The following is a 20603-nucleotide window of genomic DNA, read 5'->3' on the forward strand; positions in this document are numbered from 1 at the left end:
AGTTATAAAGCTTGGAAGGAGAGCCATGCCGGTCAGAAAAATACCTCCCAGAAGGCTGGTGAAATGGAAGTTGAAGCTGCCCTCATCCTTTTCCAGAATGTCTGCCAAGTTGACAATTCCAAATTCCCAGAGTTTTCCAGGTTTTCCCGGATTGCCCTTGCAAAATTCCCTGAGTGATGCAGAACTATGTTTTATGTCAACACGGGCTGAAACCATATCGCCCGATGCTGTCTCTCTAGTAAGCATATCGAGTCGGACATCCTCAAATACAAATAAAAAGGAGGGGCATGCAGAAGCAAATATTTTCGAATATGAGCTATTTCTATCAAGTGATAGCAAGCTCAGTGGTATGAGGCCCCAACTTTGTCACAATTCAGATTCTCTCTCAACAGCTCGTAAGTCAACCTGAACTGTCCTGACATACTCTCAGCCCACGCACGACGCCTCAGTGTTGTGTTTCACTGCTTTAAAGAGTTTATTTTGGTTTGGATGAGAGACATCTGCATCGCGGCATCAGCCAACACTTTGTTTCTTGAGCTCAAGCTCCTTCAAAACGGCGGCAGTACGCTTCCTTTCCTGTTCATTCCTCAGTGCGTAGGTCCTTTCTGTTCTTGTCCTCCTCCCGCCACTCGTTCGCTCCACGGACCATTTGAAGCATCTTCTTGGTCAGTTGCACAGTCCACGTCTGATTTTTCGAACTCCCTAGGGGCCGCGAAAACGTCAGAAAAATCTGCCAGTTGGAAAAAAAAATGCATCTCATTTACTGCCCTTATGGGCTCAAACTGCCACGAGCACATACGAAAATGCCCTGAAGGCCTGTCAGTACATGTATTAGGCATATCGGTGCTCGTACTGTTACAGGTAATACCGGGTGCAAGCGTGTATACTTAAGGAATACATACTGTGTCCTGTGGCATAGCCCCTTCCCACGCTTGTTATGCTTCACTGCAATACTTTTGCGTATGTTTCACCAAGTAACATTTCTGCAGAGAGGCGAAGCTGACCTTCGGGAACCGGCATTATGCAACGCTACGTGCTTTCCAAGCTTCTAAGCCAATCGCGAGGACCATAAAGGCAGAGTCCATGCCATTGCTGACAGCGGCGAATTCTTTAAATAAAAAAACACGGCACCCAACAGCAAGAAGCTTCATAGCGAACATCGAAGCAGCTAAGCCTAGCATTGGTGCAGTGGTGGCTACGGCTGCCAGTGGATCTGCGTGCAGAGTGCGCCGGTTCGAGGCGGCGAGGTAATCAAAATGGCAGCGGTGGTGGCTTTGATTGATGCCGTTTCGGACCTGCCGTCATGGCAAAACGTCCAGAAAACTGGATGGCAAAAAGTTCTTGCGTCCGGAATTTCAGATGTTCTTATACACTGACTCTATGGGGTAGGTGATGATGCCACGAAGCCGTCCGAATTACCGGGCGTCCAGAAAGCCGGTCGTTGACTGTACACTGGCAGCTCGTCCAGCCGACGACAGGGCGCCAAAGACGATTCATTACGATTCCTGTCTGTTACTCGAGCCAGCATTACCACGACTTTTGACCCTTTCAATAAAATTAGAGCTAATGTTCCCCGATAGAAGCACAAATTCCCCGAGTTTTCCCCGAGTTTTTCCAGACTACTCAACATCCCTGAGAATTCTTGGGTTTTCCTCGTTTTCCTGGTTGGTAGACGCCCTGTTTTCCAGAGGTCACTGCAACGGCATAACCTGAGATACACCACCCTACTCTCGGATGGTAACAGTCGCACTTTTCTTGCGCTGCAGGAGGCCAGAGTGTATGGACACATTTCAGTGGAAAAGGAAGACTGTACAAAGCATGTACAGAAACGTTGGGCACAAGCTTGTGAAACCTTATCACAAAGCATAAGGGACCTGGATTGGAGAGCCTTGGTGGCAAAGGCAAACTGACTACCGACTTAGTTGCAAAGATGACACGATACTACAGCTGGGCCCTGAAGACTCACAAGGGTGATGTGCAGGGAATGAAAAGGGCAGTGATGGCCACTTATCACCACACAACGTCAAATGACTTGGTATCAGATCACAGCTATTGTCCACCAGGACCAAGCTCGAGGTGCCGGCAAAATGCAGAAGCGCTAAGGGTAAGGCAGCCCCTAAGCACTGCTACAATTTGCCTCCACATGTCTGTTAAGCCCTGTTGCGCATTTATGAGCGCCTGTCTGATGAAAAGCTCCTTGAGCGGTGCCTACGGGGCAGTACTCAGAACAGCAATGAGTCTCCCCACTCCCTGATATGCGCACTGGCTCCAAAGGAACAGCATGCTTCACTGTTCACCGTGCAAGCCGCAGTAGCAGAGGCAGTGATGAAATTCAACGCTGGCAGCGAGACGACCTCTGCAGCAATATTGAAAGTGCTGCACCTCAACCCCGGAATACCAAGCATGAAACACATGGTGCAGAAGGACCGCCACCGAGCAGTTGAGTCTGCAAACAAGCGCAAGACCATTATGGACAGGCAGAATGCCTTTAGAAAACGCCATTTGGGTGGCCGTAGTCAAAGTGACCGCATCAAAACGGCAAGTTGGGCCAGTTTGTTGGGATTCATATTGGTTCGTTACAGCGCAATACAAGGCAAGGACACAAGAAGGCATAAAAACGACGACACGGCACACGGCGAACCACTATGAAAGTGAATGCATTCCTGGTGGCTTTTAGCCACTTTCACTGCGAAATAGGACAAAATTCTTTCTGCACTTTCGATTAAAAGTGAATTTACTTCCTTTTTCTCGTTTTCTCAATACCAATTTTTGACTTCTTGCTGATTTGCGGCAATGATATCTCTACCTTCAAGCCAGGTAGAGGCATAATTTTTCTTGTGGCTCGTAGCTGAGTGTACAAAGTACACAATGGTAGGAACAGATTTTGGAATTTATGCTTTACAGCTTTTCAGTTCTGCTCTAGATCAGGCAGTAGGTTACCCACAATTGGAACAGTGAAGATTGAATTGCTATAAAATGACTAATATTTGGTATATCAAAGAGGTATTCTTACCATTGTGTTCCTTATGTTTTCTAGTACCTAGGCATGTGCCAATATGAATTTTTCTTGCACATTTTCTTTCTCTATTGTTTCTGCAAATGATGAACAACGAATTTCATTTATCTTCAGAACTAAATGGCCTACTGGAAAAATAATTACATATTTGAAATCAGCACAAAAATTTAAACAAGACTGGGCGGTTTCATTAATATTGATAGAAAAGATGATGAACATTATTTTAATAGCAGTGTCCCCCCTTAACCCTTTCGCTGTCGGAGCTTTCTGGCCGTGACGCCCCCCCCCCCCCCCCCCCCCCCAGTGTCGGCTTGGTTTCAGGGAACGAGCATAACAGGGAATGAACATAGCAATTTATTTTTGATTATGATTGCTATACAAACAACATAGTCACTGCAATATGCACATTTCAGTGTTCTGCAGCTGTTGTTAGTAATCATCATCATCATCATCAGCCTGACTACAACATCCGTTCAACATCCGAATCTGATGATGCGGAACTCCCCTCTTCCTCGCATGAGACTGTCAGAGTCCAAATCCGAGCTCGGCTCGTATTCTGAATCGGAATTGAGCCACCGCTCCAATGAGCAGACGAAGGTCCGCGCGCGCTCAGCCATCCGAAAGTAACCGCGCGCAGGGAGGATGCGCTTTCAGTCGCCTGAACAACGGAGAGAAATGGGACGTTGCGTGATCAAGAAGACAGAGGGAGATGGAAAAAGGCTAAAACAAAGTTCGAAGGGCTTTACGTTTACTGCTGCAAGTCGGAAGCGAGGGTGCGGCGAGAGAGCGATAGCAGCAATCGAGTCACACTTTTCGGAGAGGCAACGGCGCGGCGCGTGCCTCTGAACTTGACGCGCCGTAGCAGACACACCAACAGAATAAAAATAAAAACCTTCAAACCCGCGGAGATGGCAGAACAACCCTTGAACCCATAACCACACGCGCGCGACGCATGATACAGCGAACACGGAGCCACCACGCCACTCAGCAAAGAGAGAGGGGCGAGTGGCAGTCGCACCATACTCTTCAATACGTGAGTAACACAGGTCGAGGCGAAAATACGAACTTGTAGAAAGAGTCAACAGATGGAGGGGCCAGTTCAGGAGCGCCAGCTTTGCGCTTAGGCGCGAAATTTTGAATGCACGATAGAGAACGTACCGGTACGTCGGTGACACTGTGGGGGGGAAGCGCGAAGACGTACCGGTACGTCCGTGACAGCGAAAGGGTTAATGACATCTCTGGATTCCTTAGTGTGACAAATTGTCTTGCTTCTTTTAAAGCCAGGTTTTTAACTCTGCCGTTGAAGCACCTGGTGAAAGACACCTGCCTTAGAATGAGGGTCTCAAAACATCGCCAAGCTTGCTACTGGACGAAATTAATAGTCCAGAAACAGTGTTTTTAGGTCAGTAGCAGACGCAGAGGTTCCCACCTGGCGGCTGGTGCTGTCCAGATGCATGATGAGGCAGTACAGTGAGGCACTTGAGCTGATCGGGTTTGGTGGCCATAAGCCCCAGCACTGGCCCCGTGATAGTGCTATCTTTTTACTTTTAATATGCTTCACTGCATGACCAGTGTGCTTCAGCGCATTGCATTCTGTATGCTTCCCTGCATCACATGACTGTATTTCGACAAAGCTGACTAGAGAACTGACAACGGCAACTTTTGGGTTTGGGGATTCAAATATTTTGAATAGTATACATGTTTTCTGAATCGAATCAAATATTTGCACACCACTACCAGGGTGTCTACCAAGTTGACATTTCCAAATTTTCCCTGAGTGGCTTCGTAGAATTCCCTGAGTGACAGAGAACTTTGTTTTATTTCAAGACGGACTGACACCATCTCACTCGATGCTGTCACTCTCTAGTAAGGATCTTAAAAACAAAGAAAAACGCTCTAATCCAGTTTTAATAGGCAGGAGTAGTCTAAAGAAAACAGAAGGGAGGGGTTAGTGAAAAAAGGTAAAATCCATTGCGAATTGACTTGAACATCTTAAGATACAAATAAAAAGGAGAAGCATGTCGAAGCAAATGGTTTCAATATGAGCTATTTATATAAATTGACAGCAAGCTCATTCGTATAAGGCCAGAACTTTCCCGCAAGTAATATTCCATCTCACAACAGCTTTTAAGTAAACCTCAACTGCTCTCACATATTCTCAACCCGCGCACAATGCCTGAGTGTTGCGTTTCACTGCGTTACAGAGTTTATTTTGTTTGCACAAGGGGCACCTGCATCTCGGCATCAGCCAACACTATATTTTTTTGTGTGTGAGCTCAAGCTCATTCAAAGAAGCAGTGGCACGCTTCCTTTCCCGTTCATTCTTCAATGCCTAGGTCCTTTCTCTTCCTGTCTTCCTTCTGCCGTGCATTTGCCCCACAGACCATTTGAAGCATCTTCTTCGTCAGTTGTACAGTCAACGTCCGAAAAATAGGGCAGTTCGAAAAAAATGAATGCATGTATTTTACTTCCCTTAAAGGGCCCCTCACCAGGCCCCTTAAGGGGGGATGAGGGTCTTGAAAACTTTTTTTTTATTTCTTAACATATCTTTCTGAAAATTGGCATGCAGATATATCTTTGAATGCTGATCCCAAATATATATTCAGATTTTATATATCTCATCTAGAAATCAAGGTATTGCAAAATAATTTATCCCACATAGGTCTTTTCTTACGGGCCATTATGATAATTTCTTAATTAAAAAAACTAGTTTTAAAGAATAGCTGTCATTTCCAAGGGCCCACTGCACATCCTAAAGCTAAAGAAATTTTCAAAAAGTCATCATATAGGTCATGAATGAATAACAAAGTAGGAAGAAAAAACAATGCGGGAGTAATTAGCTTACATCTGACTTAATTGCTAGTCTATCGGGTTTAATGAAAAATGGAAAGCTTTAGGATGTAGCTGAGGTCTTACTGAAAAAAATGATACCTAATTCAATAAAATCAGTTGATGCAAACATTATGAGAAGTTCTGTAAGGCAAAGGCATTTGATCGAAAAAGCAAAGCTGAGAAAATTGCATTCAAATTTTTGCTTACTCTACCACTTTTGTTTACCTATCACATGGAAAAATTTTATGCTTTAGCATGCAGCCCAGTCATTACTGAACACAACACCAAACTCACAGAAATCTGTTGATTGTGAGTTTGGTGTTGATGTTTGGTGTTGAAAGATTGTGAAAACCTCTGTATTGCATTGGCACTTGACGAAAAAAAAAAAAGCTCAGAAAGTCACTTGCTATTTTCTTTGAATCTGCCACACATTCACAAAAGTCCTGGGCAGTAGTCCTGGGTTCTGTCAAGCTTGTGCTTCTTGGCCATCCTCTTCTTCACCTTTTCAGCATTGGTGTGACTTTTATCAGACCTGCAGAGCCTGTTTATCTTTTTCAAGGCTCCTACGAATGAGGTAGCTCCCAGGACTGTAACCAAGCTGTGCTGCAACAGCTCTGCTGGTTCTCTCACTGCTCTCTCTCACTGCACTTTGCGAGTTGGAGAGTGGCCATCCCACACTTGCTGCAGCTTGAGGGCGCAAACAGCTTCTTTAGCACAGAGAGATCAACGATGATTTACTCTGTGCCGCGATCGTCGTCTTCACTTCCTGTGCCGACGTTCATTAGCTCGAACTTGCGGGAAGTCGCGGACTTCTTCGCCAATGAAGTTTTAATGTTGTCTGCGTATTTTTTCGCGCTCCGCGCACTCCGCCTCCGTGAAAAACACCATGTCGAAGCGTTGAGCACGCGAGCTCAGTTCAGCCGCGTCCGTCGGCACGGAAGCGGCGTGCGGAAATGCCGAAGTCGACGGTAGGCTTCGGTCAGCCGGCTCGGCCGCTTCCGACGACACGGAATCCGAAGCGACTTGCAGCGTCTCAAAAGTTGGCATTTTCGACAGGCTTAGTCCAGGCGCATTCACCGGCACTGCAGAGACTTGCGGTAACACCGAAGTTGACACCGATCGGCACTGTCCAGCCGCGTCCTCCGGCGAAGCTGTTGTTCACGAGCTCAGTCCAGCCGCATCCACCAAGGGCACAGCAGCTTGCGGCATCACCGAAGCTGTAGTTCTCGACGATGTAGCGCTCTTCTTATTCCATGCGCGTCTCTTTTTGCTGACTGCTTTTCGTGTGCTTACTTTCAAGCGCGCGTCTCGCGCCATCGTGACACGCGGAACAAAGACACCAGGCACGCAAAAGCAAGAAATTCGTGGTTAAAAGAAGCGACTCAATAGCCAAAATATCTACAAGAACGATAAAGGAAAAGGCAGAACGAAAAATACTAGGAAACAAAGAGGAGAGCGAAAAATGACGTGCGTGCAGGCTAAAGTAGACGCGAAGGAGTCGAACAACGCGGCCGCGGGGCCGCGGCAGGCGAAGCATGCGTCACGGCCAATCAGAGGGCTGCCCTCGAGGAGGCGCCCGTTTCACCCAATCAGCGGCTGTCTTGCGACGATTTCCCGCTTGAGAACGGGTGCCGATCGCTCCGCTGCGCGAGGGTCTACAGCGTGCCGAGGGGTGCCAGAATGGAGAGCGGGAAACCAGCTTTCAAACGAGACCAAGATGGCGCCGATCGGTTCGCGTCGCGCGGAGCTACAGCAGCTTGAAAATGAGGCAAACCTTCACGCTTGGCGTTCAATTTCGGCTCACCGACGTTTCTAAGTTGCCGTTTTTCGTATACTTCGAGTAGGAATTTAGCCATAATATTTTGTAGAGGCATAGTTGGGACATTAAAGACTTCAAAAACGCAACTTTTGAAAATTGCCATTTTTGACCATTTTTGGCGATTTCAAGACCCGCGTCCCCCCTTAACAAATTTTGGTTATGAGCTGGAAGTTGTTACGTGTCCTCTAGGGAGTGTTCTGGCGCAAAAAAAAATCATATCGGCTTATTAACAGCAGAGATAGAAATATTTTAGTGCCGCTAACCCATGATTTCAGGAGGTGAGCTCCACTACCAAGCAAGACACTCTCCACTCGCCCCGTCTAACCTCCATAAGCAAAATTCCTTCCTGCGTTCTCCCACACCGGACCTCGAGAATCACGTGACACATACGACACGGGCCCCCGCCTTCGTTCTTTTTCCTCGTCTTCTTTCTTTTCTTTTTCTTGTGACGCTGCACACTTGCGCTGACGGTGTCGCTCGCGAGCTGTTGATTGTCTTGTTTCGTGCAGCACAAGATTATGCGCACTGTGTATGAGGAAACCTGACTAGCTGTGTAAGTCAGTGCTACACGAGTACTGAGGCAGACACAAGCGGATCACAGAGCATGATCCCGCGCTTTCGGTGTCTGCGTGGGCGATTGCACGACGTGGGAACAAGCAGATGAAACAGAAGTGCATCTCTCTTGCTGCAGTGCAAAGTTAAACAAAAACATGTTGACATTCGGTTTGTGTGTTTTATTATTTCATTAAGCTTTATTTCGTCTATTCAAGCAAGATATTACACAAATAACAGATGTTGCCTTGAATAATTCTTGAAGTCTCGTGTCACCACGAGCGACGTTACAGTGGAAACTATTGTACGTAGGCGCACTCGCACGTGTACGTCATCCTCCGGCTTACAGCGCGGTGGCCGTGAGAACGGACAACGGCGTTCGGTTTAAAATTTGAGGTCCTTTTATGGTGCGTAGCGATGTAATACTTTGCAAATACGACTGTTGTCACGCAATGTATGCTCTGCCCTTGTCAGCTCAAAAATGGCCAGACCTGGTGAGGGGCCCTTTTTGACTCAAATCACCACAGGCACATCCGAAAAAGCTCTGAATGCCTGCCAGTATACTTATTAGGCATATTGGTGCTCGTAATGTTACAGGAGATGGCGTGTGCACGCGTGCATAATTAATACATACGGTGTCCCGTGACAACTGCCCCTTCCAGCAATCTTTATGCTTTAGTAGGATATTGATGAGGGCTAGTTGGTTCATATTTAGAACTGAGGTTAGACAGCGCGAATAAAACAAAGACACGAGGAAACAAATACCACAGACAGCGCTTGTCTGTGGTATGTTTCCTCGTGTCCTTGTTTCATTCGCACTGTTTAACCTCAGTTCTCTTTATGCTTCACCGCGCAGCACTAATGTACTAAGGCGAAGCTGACGTTCGGGAACCGGCATTATGAAACGCGTAGTGCTTTACAAGCTTCGAAGAGTATTCCGAGGATCACAAAGGCGGATTCGATGACACTGCTGACAGTGGCGAATTGTTTTAATGAAAAACACGGCATCGAACAGCAACAAACTTGGTAGCGAACGTCAAAGCAGCTAGGCCTAGCGTTGCCGCGGTGGTGGCTACTGCTGCTAGCGGATCTGCATGCGAGAGCGCGAGGCAGCAAGGTAATCAAATTGGCAGCGGTGGTGGCTTTGATTAATGTGATTTCGGATCTGCAGTCACGCCGAAAAGTCGAGAAAGTCGGACGGCGAAGGGTTCTTGCGTCCGGAATTTCAGATGTTCTTATACAATGTCTCTATGGGGTAGGCGATGGTGCCACGAAGCTGTCCAAATTATCGGGCGTCCAGAAAGCCGGTCGTTGACTGTACAGTGGCAACTCCTCCAGCCGACGACACGGCGTCAATGTAGATTCTTCACGATTCCTCTCTGTTATCCGAGCCAGCAATACCGCGAATTTCGTCCTCTTTCAAAAAAATTACACCCAATTTTCCCTGATACAAGCACAAATTCCCTGTGTTTTCCCTGAGTATTTCCAGACTATTCAAAATCCCCGAGATTTCTCGGTTTTCCCGGTTGGTAGACACCCTACACTTACAGCCCTTAAGGGGGGACGTGGGTTCTTAAATTATTTTTTTATTTTTGGGTGAATCTTTATCAAACTCCACTGTAAGGGGTAATTTTTCGTGCTGATTTCAAATATGTAATTAGATTTTTGATAGCTGTAGCAGTTCAAAAAATATTGAGGTCTGAAGTCAAATTAATTTCAATCTCGTTACAGGGCTTTTTGATGATTCAGCCTTGCTAAACCAAAAACTAAATGCATGACACCATTGCTAAAGACCTACTGTAGGGGGTGATGCTATATTTATTCATTTGGAAGCATTTTACGGACAAGAAAACAATCTTGCATTTATTATGAAATTTTTTTTCTAATTAGCAGCAAGTATTACACCTTAAAGTAATTTTCATGACGGTGCAAGAGTAATAAAAATAGCATCACCCCCCAGATCATTTCAATACGAATAAAATGATACCACCCTTGTCATTTTTGGCCAAGAACAACCTAGAAAAAACACCCGTAAGGCTGAGTACGGTATGCAAAAACATCGAACTGAGATAAACGCATTTGAAGTTTCAAAGAAATGTAGCTTTTGCTGAAGTGAATCTACAGCAATACAAATGGTACCGTTTTGAAGCTCTATGTTTTGTAAGAATGGCCATACTAAGCGTGTGGCTGCACACTCTGAAAATAATAGCGCACTGGCCACTGAACTAGCACAAGAAGCTTTATTTACAATGCTGTGTGTCTGTTCCAATACACAGCAATCAAAAGAAACACTTGAAGAGTATAGTAAAGTGGCTCTTCCACGGACAGTAAACCTAAGCACAATGTTCCAAGTCTAAAGCACAATTTTTGCCTAGAAATTTCCACTGCTCTGTACTGCGACTGCCCTACAGCAGGCCAGGACTGTACGCCGAGTCCCTTGCTGGCTTGTGTCGTTTTGCAAGCCTTGCCTTTGTCAAACTGCTGTCCATGTGCTTTTTCTTGCAATTCTCAAGCCTGCTGTTGTCCTTTTCGAGACTGCAGAACACAGAGCGACTTCCTGGGCTGTAGCCTAGTTTCACGGCGATTTCCGCAGTGCTCTTTGTGACACCCTGGTTGAAGTGGCTGATAGCTTCAGCCACTGCCCTTTCAACGCTGTGTAATGAGGCATGCTGTGTCTTTGATACTTGCTGCCAAATGACTGAGTGCAAGCTTTCACTTGGGTTTTGAGTGATCCCATCACTGCACCTCTCCAAAAGGGCTTTGTCGCTAAGCCGCGTAAAAACAGGCTCCAATGCCTCGCAGACAAAGTCAGGCAAGCTATGCTTGTGTGGTGGTGGCTCCTCATCGTTGGCCATGGCCCTGTTGAATTTACACCACGACTCAGGGCCTTCAGGGCAGAGGTCATGCCTGGGTGTTTGGTCAGTGGACGACATGTGCTTTAGTGCGGCCAGCACAGCCTTTTGCATGCCTGGCACATCGTGCTTGTGACTGCCCAATGCATAACCATAGTAGGAGGCGATCTTCTTGACTTTTTCTTGAGTCAGCTTACCCTTACCACCAAGTGACCCACCTTGAGCTTTTTTTTTGTCAATGAGGGTACGTAAGCCGGCAAACATTCGTTTATGCACAAGGTTTATGCAGTCTATTTTGGAAACCTTGATGTAGCCGTAGACTGCATTTTCAGTGAGGGCGTGGTAGGTTTTGCTGTCACCATCTGAAAGCATTGTTGTGTACCGAAGCTTATGCACCTCGAGTGACCGCTGGAATAATTGTAGGGCTGCTTCTGCTTCCATCTGGCCAGCCTTACAATCAACATTTTTTTGGCACACAAGTGAATGCTCGATGAGCCAGGCAGCGTGTCCTTCGTCGTCTTCTTTAGGTCCCAAGGTGCACCCCAGGCAAAAGTTAGACAACACAACATGGTCTATTACTAAGCCTGTATACATTTCAATTATACAGCCGACACATATATGCGAACTGTGCCCGCGGGTCAACCAGGTGCCGTCGTAGATAACGTCGACGTTCCCGGGTGCGTTGCCCAACTCCGCATACAAGTCCTTGACGCGAGCAACACTAACAGCTTCGCATTCCGCAGCAGTCGCACTGCAGGCTTTCTGCATAGTCTTCATGTGGCTTTGGTAGGTCTTGTGGTGAAGGCCTCGATGTGAAATATTCATGGCTGCGAAAAAGTCCGATAGAGCTGTTGCCCCTTTACCGATGCTGTTAAGGGGGGATGAGGGGATCGGAACTAACTTTTTCATTTTTTATCTTAGAGTGATGAAATTTGGCATACAGGTTCGAAATAGCATCAAACAGACAGCTGCAAAGTTTCACAATCATATCTTCAGTAGTTTTTATTTTATCATTATTTATATATTGCTCACATGTTGCTTGCTCGTGGAAAGCCTAGCGTGACAGCAAAATGGGTTATGGGTCTGTAAATGTTTTTAATAGTTACTAAGAAGTATAGTCTAAGTCAAGATTCTCTTAATTTCTTTTTAAATTTCTCTGCTCTTCTTCTAAACGATATAGTATGCACCTTCTCTTTATGTTTAGAATGTATCATGCTCCAATTATTGTGTAATAAAAAAATGGTGAGCCTAAATGGTAAATCTGAGACTGTCTTGACATAAGGCACACTTCACCAATTGCAGCAAAACAAACAGGATTAAAATCCGTGCTCCCATTGCCGTGCTATGCTTTCCACGAGCGAGGTGATAAGCTCAAAACAAACTTTTGAGAAAACAAGCCTCAAAGTTCCATACTGGCACACACTGTCTAGAATGCTCCTGCATTGTAGAATTTGGTGTCCTTGGCAGCAGGTGACTTCTTAGCCCTCTGTCCTTTCAGGAGATGGACTTTGTGTGCCTTCTTCATTCGCTGGGAGTCTTTCTCGACAGCCCGCTGAAGAGAGAGGGCACCAGGGCGCAGGCCCAATGTTGTGCACAGGTCTGAATAAGCTTTCAGACTGCCCGAGTTGTACTTTGAAATTGCCTCGTGCACTGCTGTTTCCACAGCAAACAGTGAGGCATGCTGGTCTTTTGATACTAGTGACCATATCACTGAATGGAGACTCTCAGCCGCGTTTTGAGTTTTGCCTCCTCTGCACCGGGCCAGCAACTGAGGGTCTGAGAGGCGCTGGTACACAGGCAGGAGTGCTTCAGCAACTTTAGCTGAAAGCTTGTACTTGTGAGCTGGTGCTGGCTGCCCTTCTGCCTCAGCTGACCGGTGGTTGCACCAGCTAAGGGGGCCAGGGGGACACAGCTCATGATGGGGCTCATCATCTGTTGATGTGATGTGGTAGTACGTTGCCATTACTGCCCTTTGCATTTCCTCGACTTCCGAGTGGTTCCGCAGAGCAAGGCCATAGTAGTTTGTCAGTTTTTTGATGAGCTGCTGTGTCAGGCCCCCCTTTCCACCTAGTGGCTCTCCTTTCTTTGCCTTGGCCACCAAAGAGCGAAGTGCAGCCCCCATTCGTTTTTTAACATGATTTATGCAGTCCTCTTTAGATAGCTGCACAAAACCATAAACTTCTTCATCACATAGAGTGCGAAACATGCGGCTGTCCCCGTCACAAACTATGTTTGTGTAACGTAGATCATTTCTGCTCAAGGAGCGCCTGAAGAGCTGTAGTGCAGCCTCAACCTCCATTCTTCCAGAATTCACATCAGTGTTTTTCTGGCACTGGTGTTGCTGCTTCCATTCAGCATAGTTGGGGTCACTTTCTGCTGGCTGTCGGCTGCACCCAAGGCAGAAGTTGGACAGAACTATGCAGTCCAACACAAGCCCTGTATGGAAATCAATTATACAGCCTACGCCGGTATGGGAGCTGTGGCCGCGTGTCAACCATGTGCCATCATACACTACTGTAATGTTCTTTGAAAATGTTGTCTCCATTTCAGTGTACACCTTTTTCACTGCCTCTACAGCATCTGTGAAGATGTTGTGTGCAGCTGCCGCTGCGGCAGGCTTGAAAGTCTTTTTGAGGTGCCCATCATATGTTTTGTGGTGTAACCCACGATGCGAGACATTCATGGTGGCCCAGAAGTCATTAAGAGCAGTTGGTCCTTTCCCAATGCTCTTTATTGCTTGCATAGCTCTGACGTTGACCTCGAAAGCTCTAGAGCCGCTCTTCCTTTGTGAGGACCACTCAGACTGTAGGGTACTACCACAGGAAATGCATGAAAGTACCATCTTCACAGCTAGTCCCAGTTCAGTCTCGCGGTGCACTGCTAGGCCGGGCTGCTGACAAGTTGGGCAAAGCGGGGAACCAATCAGCGAGTTCAAAGCAGCAACTTGAACAAGCATAAACTCCTCTTCTGGAGGTGCGGGAATGGCATTTTCCTGTGAGCCAGTCAGCCCGAACTTGCGCTCCGTTGCTGAAACCGCGCGAAGCGATTCGCGAACTCTCGACGCTTGCAGTTCTGCAGTTTCCGCGGACACAAATCGTGTTTCCAGGTGAGCTTGAATAGTGCGACGTTCACTGGGCGAACAGTCAACACTGCGATGAGCGGCAAGGTCGGCCGCCGGCGCATCCGCGGCAGCGAGCGTGCGCCCGCGTTGCAGCTCCGTCGAAGCGCCGGAACTCGTCGATGGCATGGGACTGCCTTCACTGGCGGTTGTTGGCTGCGGAGACATCTCGGCGTTGAACGACACACCGCGGAAGCGCGTCTCCGATGCTCTGCAGTCGGGCGGCGATGACCGCTGCAAGCTCACTCCGTAATCTGTGCTGGACGAACTTGCGACGGGACGCTCGCGTACGGCGAGACTCACTGGCATGTCGATCGTCACCGGTGAAGTAACACTGCGCCCGCGCTTCGACGGCAAAAGATCATGGTTCGTCTCACTATCGCTGGCTGGTGCTCGACTCGGCGCAAGATCCCGCAGCACGTTGGGCGCGTACTCCGCCGATTCTGAACGGACGCTCGGCTCGGCCGAACCACCTGCTGACAATCGCCGCTTCTTCCTTGCTGTGACGGGCTTGCGTTTCCGCTTCCCGTAGGCATGCTTCGTCCGGTACTTCTTTTCGAACGTGCGCGGATCCATTGCACGTGGCCGACGTCCTCGAAACACAAGAGAAGGAAAGTCCAGAAAGGCTTCCCAGCAGCGGACAAAAGCAGACGCTCCTTGCGCTCCTTGCCTCGGCCGCCATTATGGCGCGGCGTCGACCAATGAGGAGGCGCCTTACAACGAGCCGCGGCGCAGAGCCAATCGGGGCGCGGCAGCCATTGGCTGCTCCGTGCTGCCACTCTCCTGTTTTTCTTTTTTTGTGCGCTTGCTGGCTGGCAGGGAAGGAAGGGAAGGGCTGGGACAAAGAGTCAAAGAGTCGGGCTTTCCAACGATACCAAAATGGCGGCGCTCCGTGGCGGGAAAGCCGAGCAGTCGCGCGTTGAACTTCGCGGCTTTTTCGCGATTTCGGGCGGATTTGTGGACGCCGGCACCGACAAATATATTTATTTTAAGTGCTTAGAGTTTGTTTTTCGGTGAAATATTTCAGTACAAGATAGAAATGATGCTGTAGATTCTGAAAAGCGTACTTTTCAAAAATCGATTTTTTTCGCGAAAATCGCGATCTGATCCCCGCTTCCCCCCTTAATAGCTTTCATAGCACGCAAATTTACTTCAAAAGGCCTTATCTTGGCGTCACTATCACCGGATACGAAAACGTTCCTCAAGGAAGTCGCAGTCGCTGCATGAAAGCACAAGCTTTGAACACAGCCCATAGTCTTGTTTCCCCTTCGAAAAAGTCATGCTTTTCGCGCCGCATTCGGGACAGACAAGTCCAAAAAGTGAGCTAATCACAGCCATATCAATAATAGAGAATTCCGTGCCGTTTTCTTTGTCGTCGCTCTCATCTGGACGTCCAGTAGCTTGAACTTACGTTCAGTCGCGCACTGCTTTGCCAAGGACTCCTTCAAGTCCGCCGCATTTCTGATGCACTCTGCTGACTCCTCCGCGGTAAAGAATGCCGTGCCGACACGGTCTTGAATGTTGCTGGAAGTGCCAGATGATCCGATGATGGGATTATCCAAGAACGCGCTGCAGCTAGGACCAGGAGAGAGCAGCACCGGTGGCACCGCTTCGGCTACAACAGGTGGTCGCGGCGGTGCGGCGTCGTCGGAATCCACTGCCTCGGTCGCATCAGGCGATCTTGGCAGCACGATGGCGTCCGCACTCTTTCGCTGCGCGTTCCATGCACACTTTTGTTTCTTGCCGTACGCTTGACGAGTCTTCTTTTTGAGGCAAGTGTCTCCGCTCGTTCCGGCCATGGCGTGGTAGTGAGAAGCAGGCGAACAGCACATGGGCACACAAGCTACTGCCGCCACAGCAACCAGCGGAGCGAAAAAAAAAAAAAAAAGGAAAAACGGCTCGCCTTGGTTGCGCCAGCCAATGGGAAGCGCGATACGGTGGGCTCGCCTTGCGGGCGCGCACTCTAGCCAATCGGCGCTCCGGAAGGGGCTTCCGGAAAAGGGGAGAGAGCTGCCGTTCTCCTGAAGCGATGCCATATTGAGGGGCCGCAAAATAAGCACAAAGAAATCAGCTTCAAAACAAGCCCAAGATGGCCGGCTGCTTCGCCGTCAGCGCGCGAGGGGAGTTTGACCAAATATTCTCTGTTGAGGGGTATTTCGCGACTCCCACGGTGTCTTAAGGGGGGAGGCTACCCTGGAGACCGAACTTTCTTATTTTTTAAGATATCCAGATGAAACTTTCAGGGTACGTTCACACCACCGAACTATGAGGAACTGCGAAGTTTCATAAAGATATGTTTACTAGTTCCAGAGTTATTGAGGTCTAACTAGGTGATTCATGTATATGCCTGAGGAAGAGCCTGGAGAAATGCCAGGACATCGTAGGAAGCTGAAATTCACCGTGATGATCCCTTGATAGATATTCCAGGGGGCTAAAGAGCCCTTTTCTTTAATTTCCCCTCCAAAAAATTTTAAGACAACTTTGAATTTGATGTAGCCAGTAATGACCACATTCATCAAAAATTAATTGCTTATTATAAATTAACTGCACCAGCTTTCAAAAAAAGAAGCCTGTTACCCCCTGGCAAAGTCATTCGGGAACAGAATAAAAAAAAACGGCATAAAAATCTGAAGAGCGGTTCTTGAGATATCGCCTTCCCCAGCACCACTACTAGCGAAAAAATCCATTCCGAGAAAACTGGCCTTAAAGTTGAACACGTGTTTTTTTTTATTAGAAAGCTCCTGCGGAGCTTCTATTTAGCTCGAACTTGCGGCTCCAGGCACATCAGTATGTCGGATTTTCGACTGGCGACAGCCGAAAGCACATTTCCGCCGCTGAAAAGCTTCTACGCAGTCGGCACTCGCTACGGAAGATCGGAAGTTCGATGCTCGTACAAGACGCATATCGCGCTCCCGCGCACTGAACATCTGCACTGTCTTGGGCTTTGCCGGCATCGCGTGCAGCGAAGAACTAGCGAAAAAAGATAAAGCTGAGCAAATAATCTAAAAGATAGCGCAAGGCGATGAGCAGCTCGCAAGCTCATGTTGAGGCGGACGGAGCAAGGGGCAACAACGACGCGAGCGCGGCGGGCGCGCCATCAAAGGGAGCAGCCGCCGCCGCCCTCGCAGCAGCCAATGGCAGGCGCGCTTAAAGCCCGCGAGATTTGATCAGCCGCCGCCGCCCGCGCAGCAGCCAATGGCGGGCGCGCTTTAGCCCGCGGGATTTGAACGCGCTGCTCCGGCCAATCAGCGCTCCGCATCACATCGCGAGAAAACGCCTATAGCGCCTCAACCGCGCCGACGATGCCATTTTGCAAGGCGGCAAAATAGAGACAAAGAATTCGCGGTCAAAACGACACCAATATGGCGCGGGCAGGCCGCATGGGCCGGGAACGGCGCGCGCGCGAAGTTTGACTTCATTTCGGCATTTGCGCGTGTTTTGTGGGCCGCGGTGGCCTCAAATGTAGCGTTTTTTTGGTACTTTACGGTTGAATTAGGTGCTGATAATTACAGAACAGGTAGTTTATGAGACATACAACCCAAAAATAAGGTTTTTCAAAAATCGACTTTCTCGCGATTTTTCGGTTTTCAAGGGCCGCGTCCCCCCTTAAAATGCGATTTTATCACATTTTCCGATCAAATTCAGCGTTGACATTTTGATGACAGCTGCTTATAGGTGCAAACATTCGAAAAATGCGCTTTTGCCAAAAACGATTTTTTGGATATTTTTGAGCATTCTAAGACCCGCGTCCCCCCTTAAACCGCCACAGGCACATTCGAAAATGCTCTGAAGGCCTGTCGGTACCTGTATTAGGCATATAGGTGCTCGTACTGTGACAGGAAATACCGGCAGCTCGCAGGTATAATTAAGGAATACATACTGTGTCCAGTGTCCCGCTCTTCCCACGCTTGTTATGCTTCACTGCAATACTTTTGCGTATGCTTCACCAAGTAACATTTCTGTACAGAGGCGAAGCTGACTTTCAGGAACCGGCATTATGCAACGCTACGTGCTTTCCAAGCTCCTAAGCCAGTCGGAGCCACAAAGGCGGAGTCCGTGCCATTGCTGACAGCGGTGAATTCTTTCAATAAAAAACACGGCACCCAACGGCAAGAAGTTTCATAGCGAACATCGAAGCAGCTAGGCCTAGCATTGCAGCAGTGGTGGCTAGGGCTGCCAGTGTATCTGCGTGCGAGAGCGCCGGTTCGAGGCGGCGAGGTAATCAAAATGGCAGCGGTGGTGGCTTTTATTAATGCTGTTTTGGACCTACGGTCACAGCGAAACGTCCGGAAAGTCGGACGGCGAAGGGTTCTTGCGTCCGGAATTTCAGATGTTCTTATACACTGACTCTATGGGGTAGGTGATGATGCCACAAAGCCGTCCGAATTACCGGGCGTCCAGAAAGCCAGTCGTTGACTGTACACTGGCAGCTCGTCCAGCCGACGACAGGGCGCCAAAGACGATTCATTACGATTGCTGTCTGTTACTTGAGCCAACCTGTCCGAGACTTTCGACCCTTTCAATAAATTACAGCTAATTCTCCCTGATAGAGGCACAAATTCCCTGAGTTTCCCCTGAGTTTTCCCAGACTATTCAAGATCCCCGAGAATTCCCGGCTTTCCCGGTTATCCCGGTTGGTAGACACCCTGACTACTTTTCTCCAGCCAGCATGTGTGGGCATGTTTATAACAATTATCGGACATAACAAAGGTATTTTTGTATCTGATGCAACTTCAATATGACAAGGTTTCACTATAAATCACATAACAGCTCAAGGAAACTCGCAAACTTGGTCACAAAGGCACACTTTCACAGAAGGAGTGCGTTTCCTGCCCTAACAGCACCGAGTGTAAGCATGTGCCTCCCGTCCTGTGTCGAATCGAATGTGGTTGAGTGCTGCCACAAGCAAAAGAAAGGGAACGCACCTTTTCATCCTGAATGCCCGACCTGACACGCCGCAGCTCCTCCATGACGGCTCCTGTGCCAAGCAGGAGGCCAATGTGCACACAGAGCGTCCTCACGTACGTGCCTGCCTCACAGCTCATCCACAACACTCCTGCAACAACATTAAACACTTCGTTACCGTTCTGCATCCTCTTGTTGAAATTGTCACCAGTTGCCAATCTCAACGTGGCCCACAAAGTTGAAAGCCAACAGGAAGTGCAGGTGCACAAGGGTTTGCCCCAGGCTCATGTTTATGGACACTGTCGTGGCGTTTCATGCCTTGCACAATTACCTGGATATACAGTAGACTTGTGCTACTTTTACTCTAATGGGACCCGTGCAAGTGACCGATTTAAACAAGGGTCAGAAACACGGCCAAACACCCCACCAATTTCATTTGGAAATACACTTGGACCTCTTTATAACGAAGTTGAAGAATGCAAAATTGCTTCGTTCTATCCATTACTTATAGCAACTATAGGAGGTGTCCAAATCCGTGCCTCATTGGGTGGCACCTTCTGGATTTAATATGTGGATCTTAAAGGCTATGCCTTTGCTGCTTGAATACGGAGGAAGCGATTTCGGGAGCCGGAAACACTCTATTCATGACTAGTTTTGGAATTAACTATTGTCCTGTACTGCAGCATATGCCCAATGGCGTGCACAACTTGTGGGGATGCGCGACTCTCACGCGTCGCTTGAAATGTTGTTTTCCCGCATAGCTCCCGTCTCCTGTAATCTGGCTTCGCTGCATGGCCTGGTGCCAGCGGCAGTCGGTGTGGTTGAAGCGAATTGTGAGAGATGGCGCAAGTGCGGCTCTGCTAACGCCACCTAACAGCGGGGTTACTTGGGCGTGGAAAGGAGAAGGCTCTTCTTTTGCTTGGGGTCGGCAAGCAGCGCGGACGTCCCACGCATGCGCCGATCCATGCTTCTGTGAGACCGTCTCGCAAGGCCTCGTTCGAACGCGCCACCGTTCGCGTGACCGTACGTTTGAATGACCAGGCGTTGGGATCCAGCATGGGGTGAACATAATCGCTCGCTATCCGGTCGCAGTGAGTCGGACTTCCGCAATTTGTCGCGCGCACATCGGCATGTTTTGTGAATAGCAACTCGGCTAGCAGGCAATAGTATATGAAAGGTGCAATAAATGCCCTTGTGATTGTTTGCACTACTGTGTTGTCATTCCTTTGTCCCAAGAGCACGGGTGAGAAACCCACTAACTTTAAATATGGGAAGGGGATTTCGGCTCCACGGTGCACTGAACCACTAAATGGCCGCTTATAATGAAAATTTAAGGGAGACACAAATCTTGGAGGCCGAAGAATCACGGAAAAATCACTTCATTGAAAATTTCATTTTTGGATTTTACAGTGTCTGATGCATAATCTCAGAAACTTTTACGCATCCTGGACCAATATTTTGGTTGTAATGGCATTTCGGACATTTCCGCAGTTCCCGTGAGGTCCGAAT

The 20603-nt window shown here is 48.2% G+C and overlaps 1 protein-coding gene across 1 annotated transcript in view; it reads right to left on the reverse strand.

Annotated features, from left to right (window-relative positions):
- The window catches only part of Nop60B (dyskerin pseudouridine synthase 1 Nop60B), a 74929-nt gene that overhangs the window by 35561 nt on the left and 18765 nt on the right, over positions 1-20603 (reverse strand). The window contains exon 7 of the mRNA XM_050186997.2: positions 19115-19245. Coding sequence (XP_050042954.1) covers positions 19115-19245 — 131 coding nt within the window. The remainder of the gene's footprint in view (positions 1-19114; positions 19246-20603) is intronic.

The sequence above is a fragment of the Dermacentor andersoni genome, chromosome 2 (genome assembly GCF_023375885.2).
Source record: "Dermacentor andersoni chromosome 2, qqDerAnde1_hic_scaffold, whole genome shotgun sequence".
Taxonomy (NCBI): Eukaryota; Metazoa; Arthropoda; class Arachnida; order Ixodida; family Ixodidae; genus Dermacentor; species Dermacentor andersoni.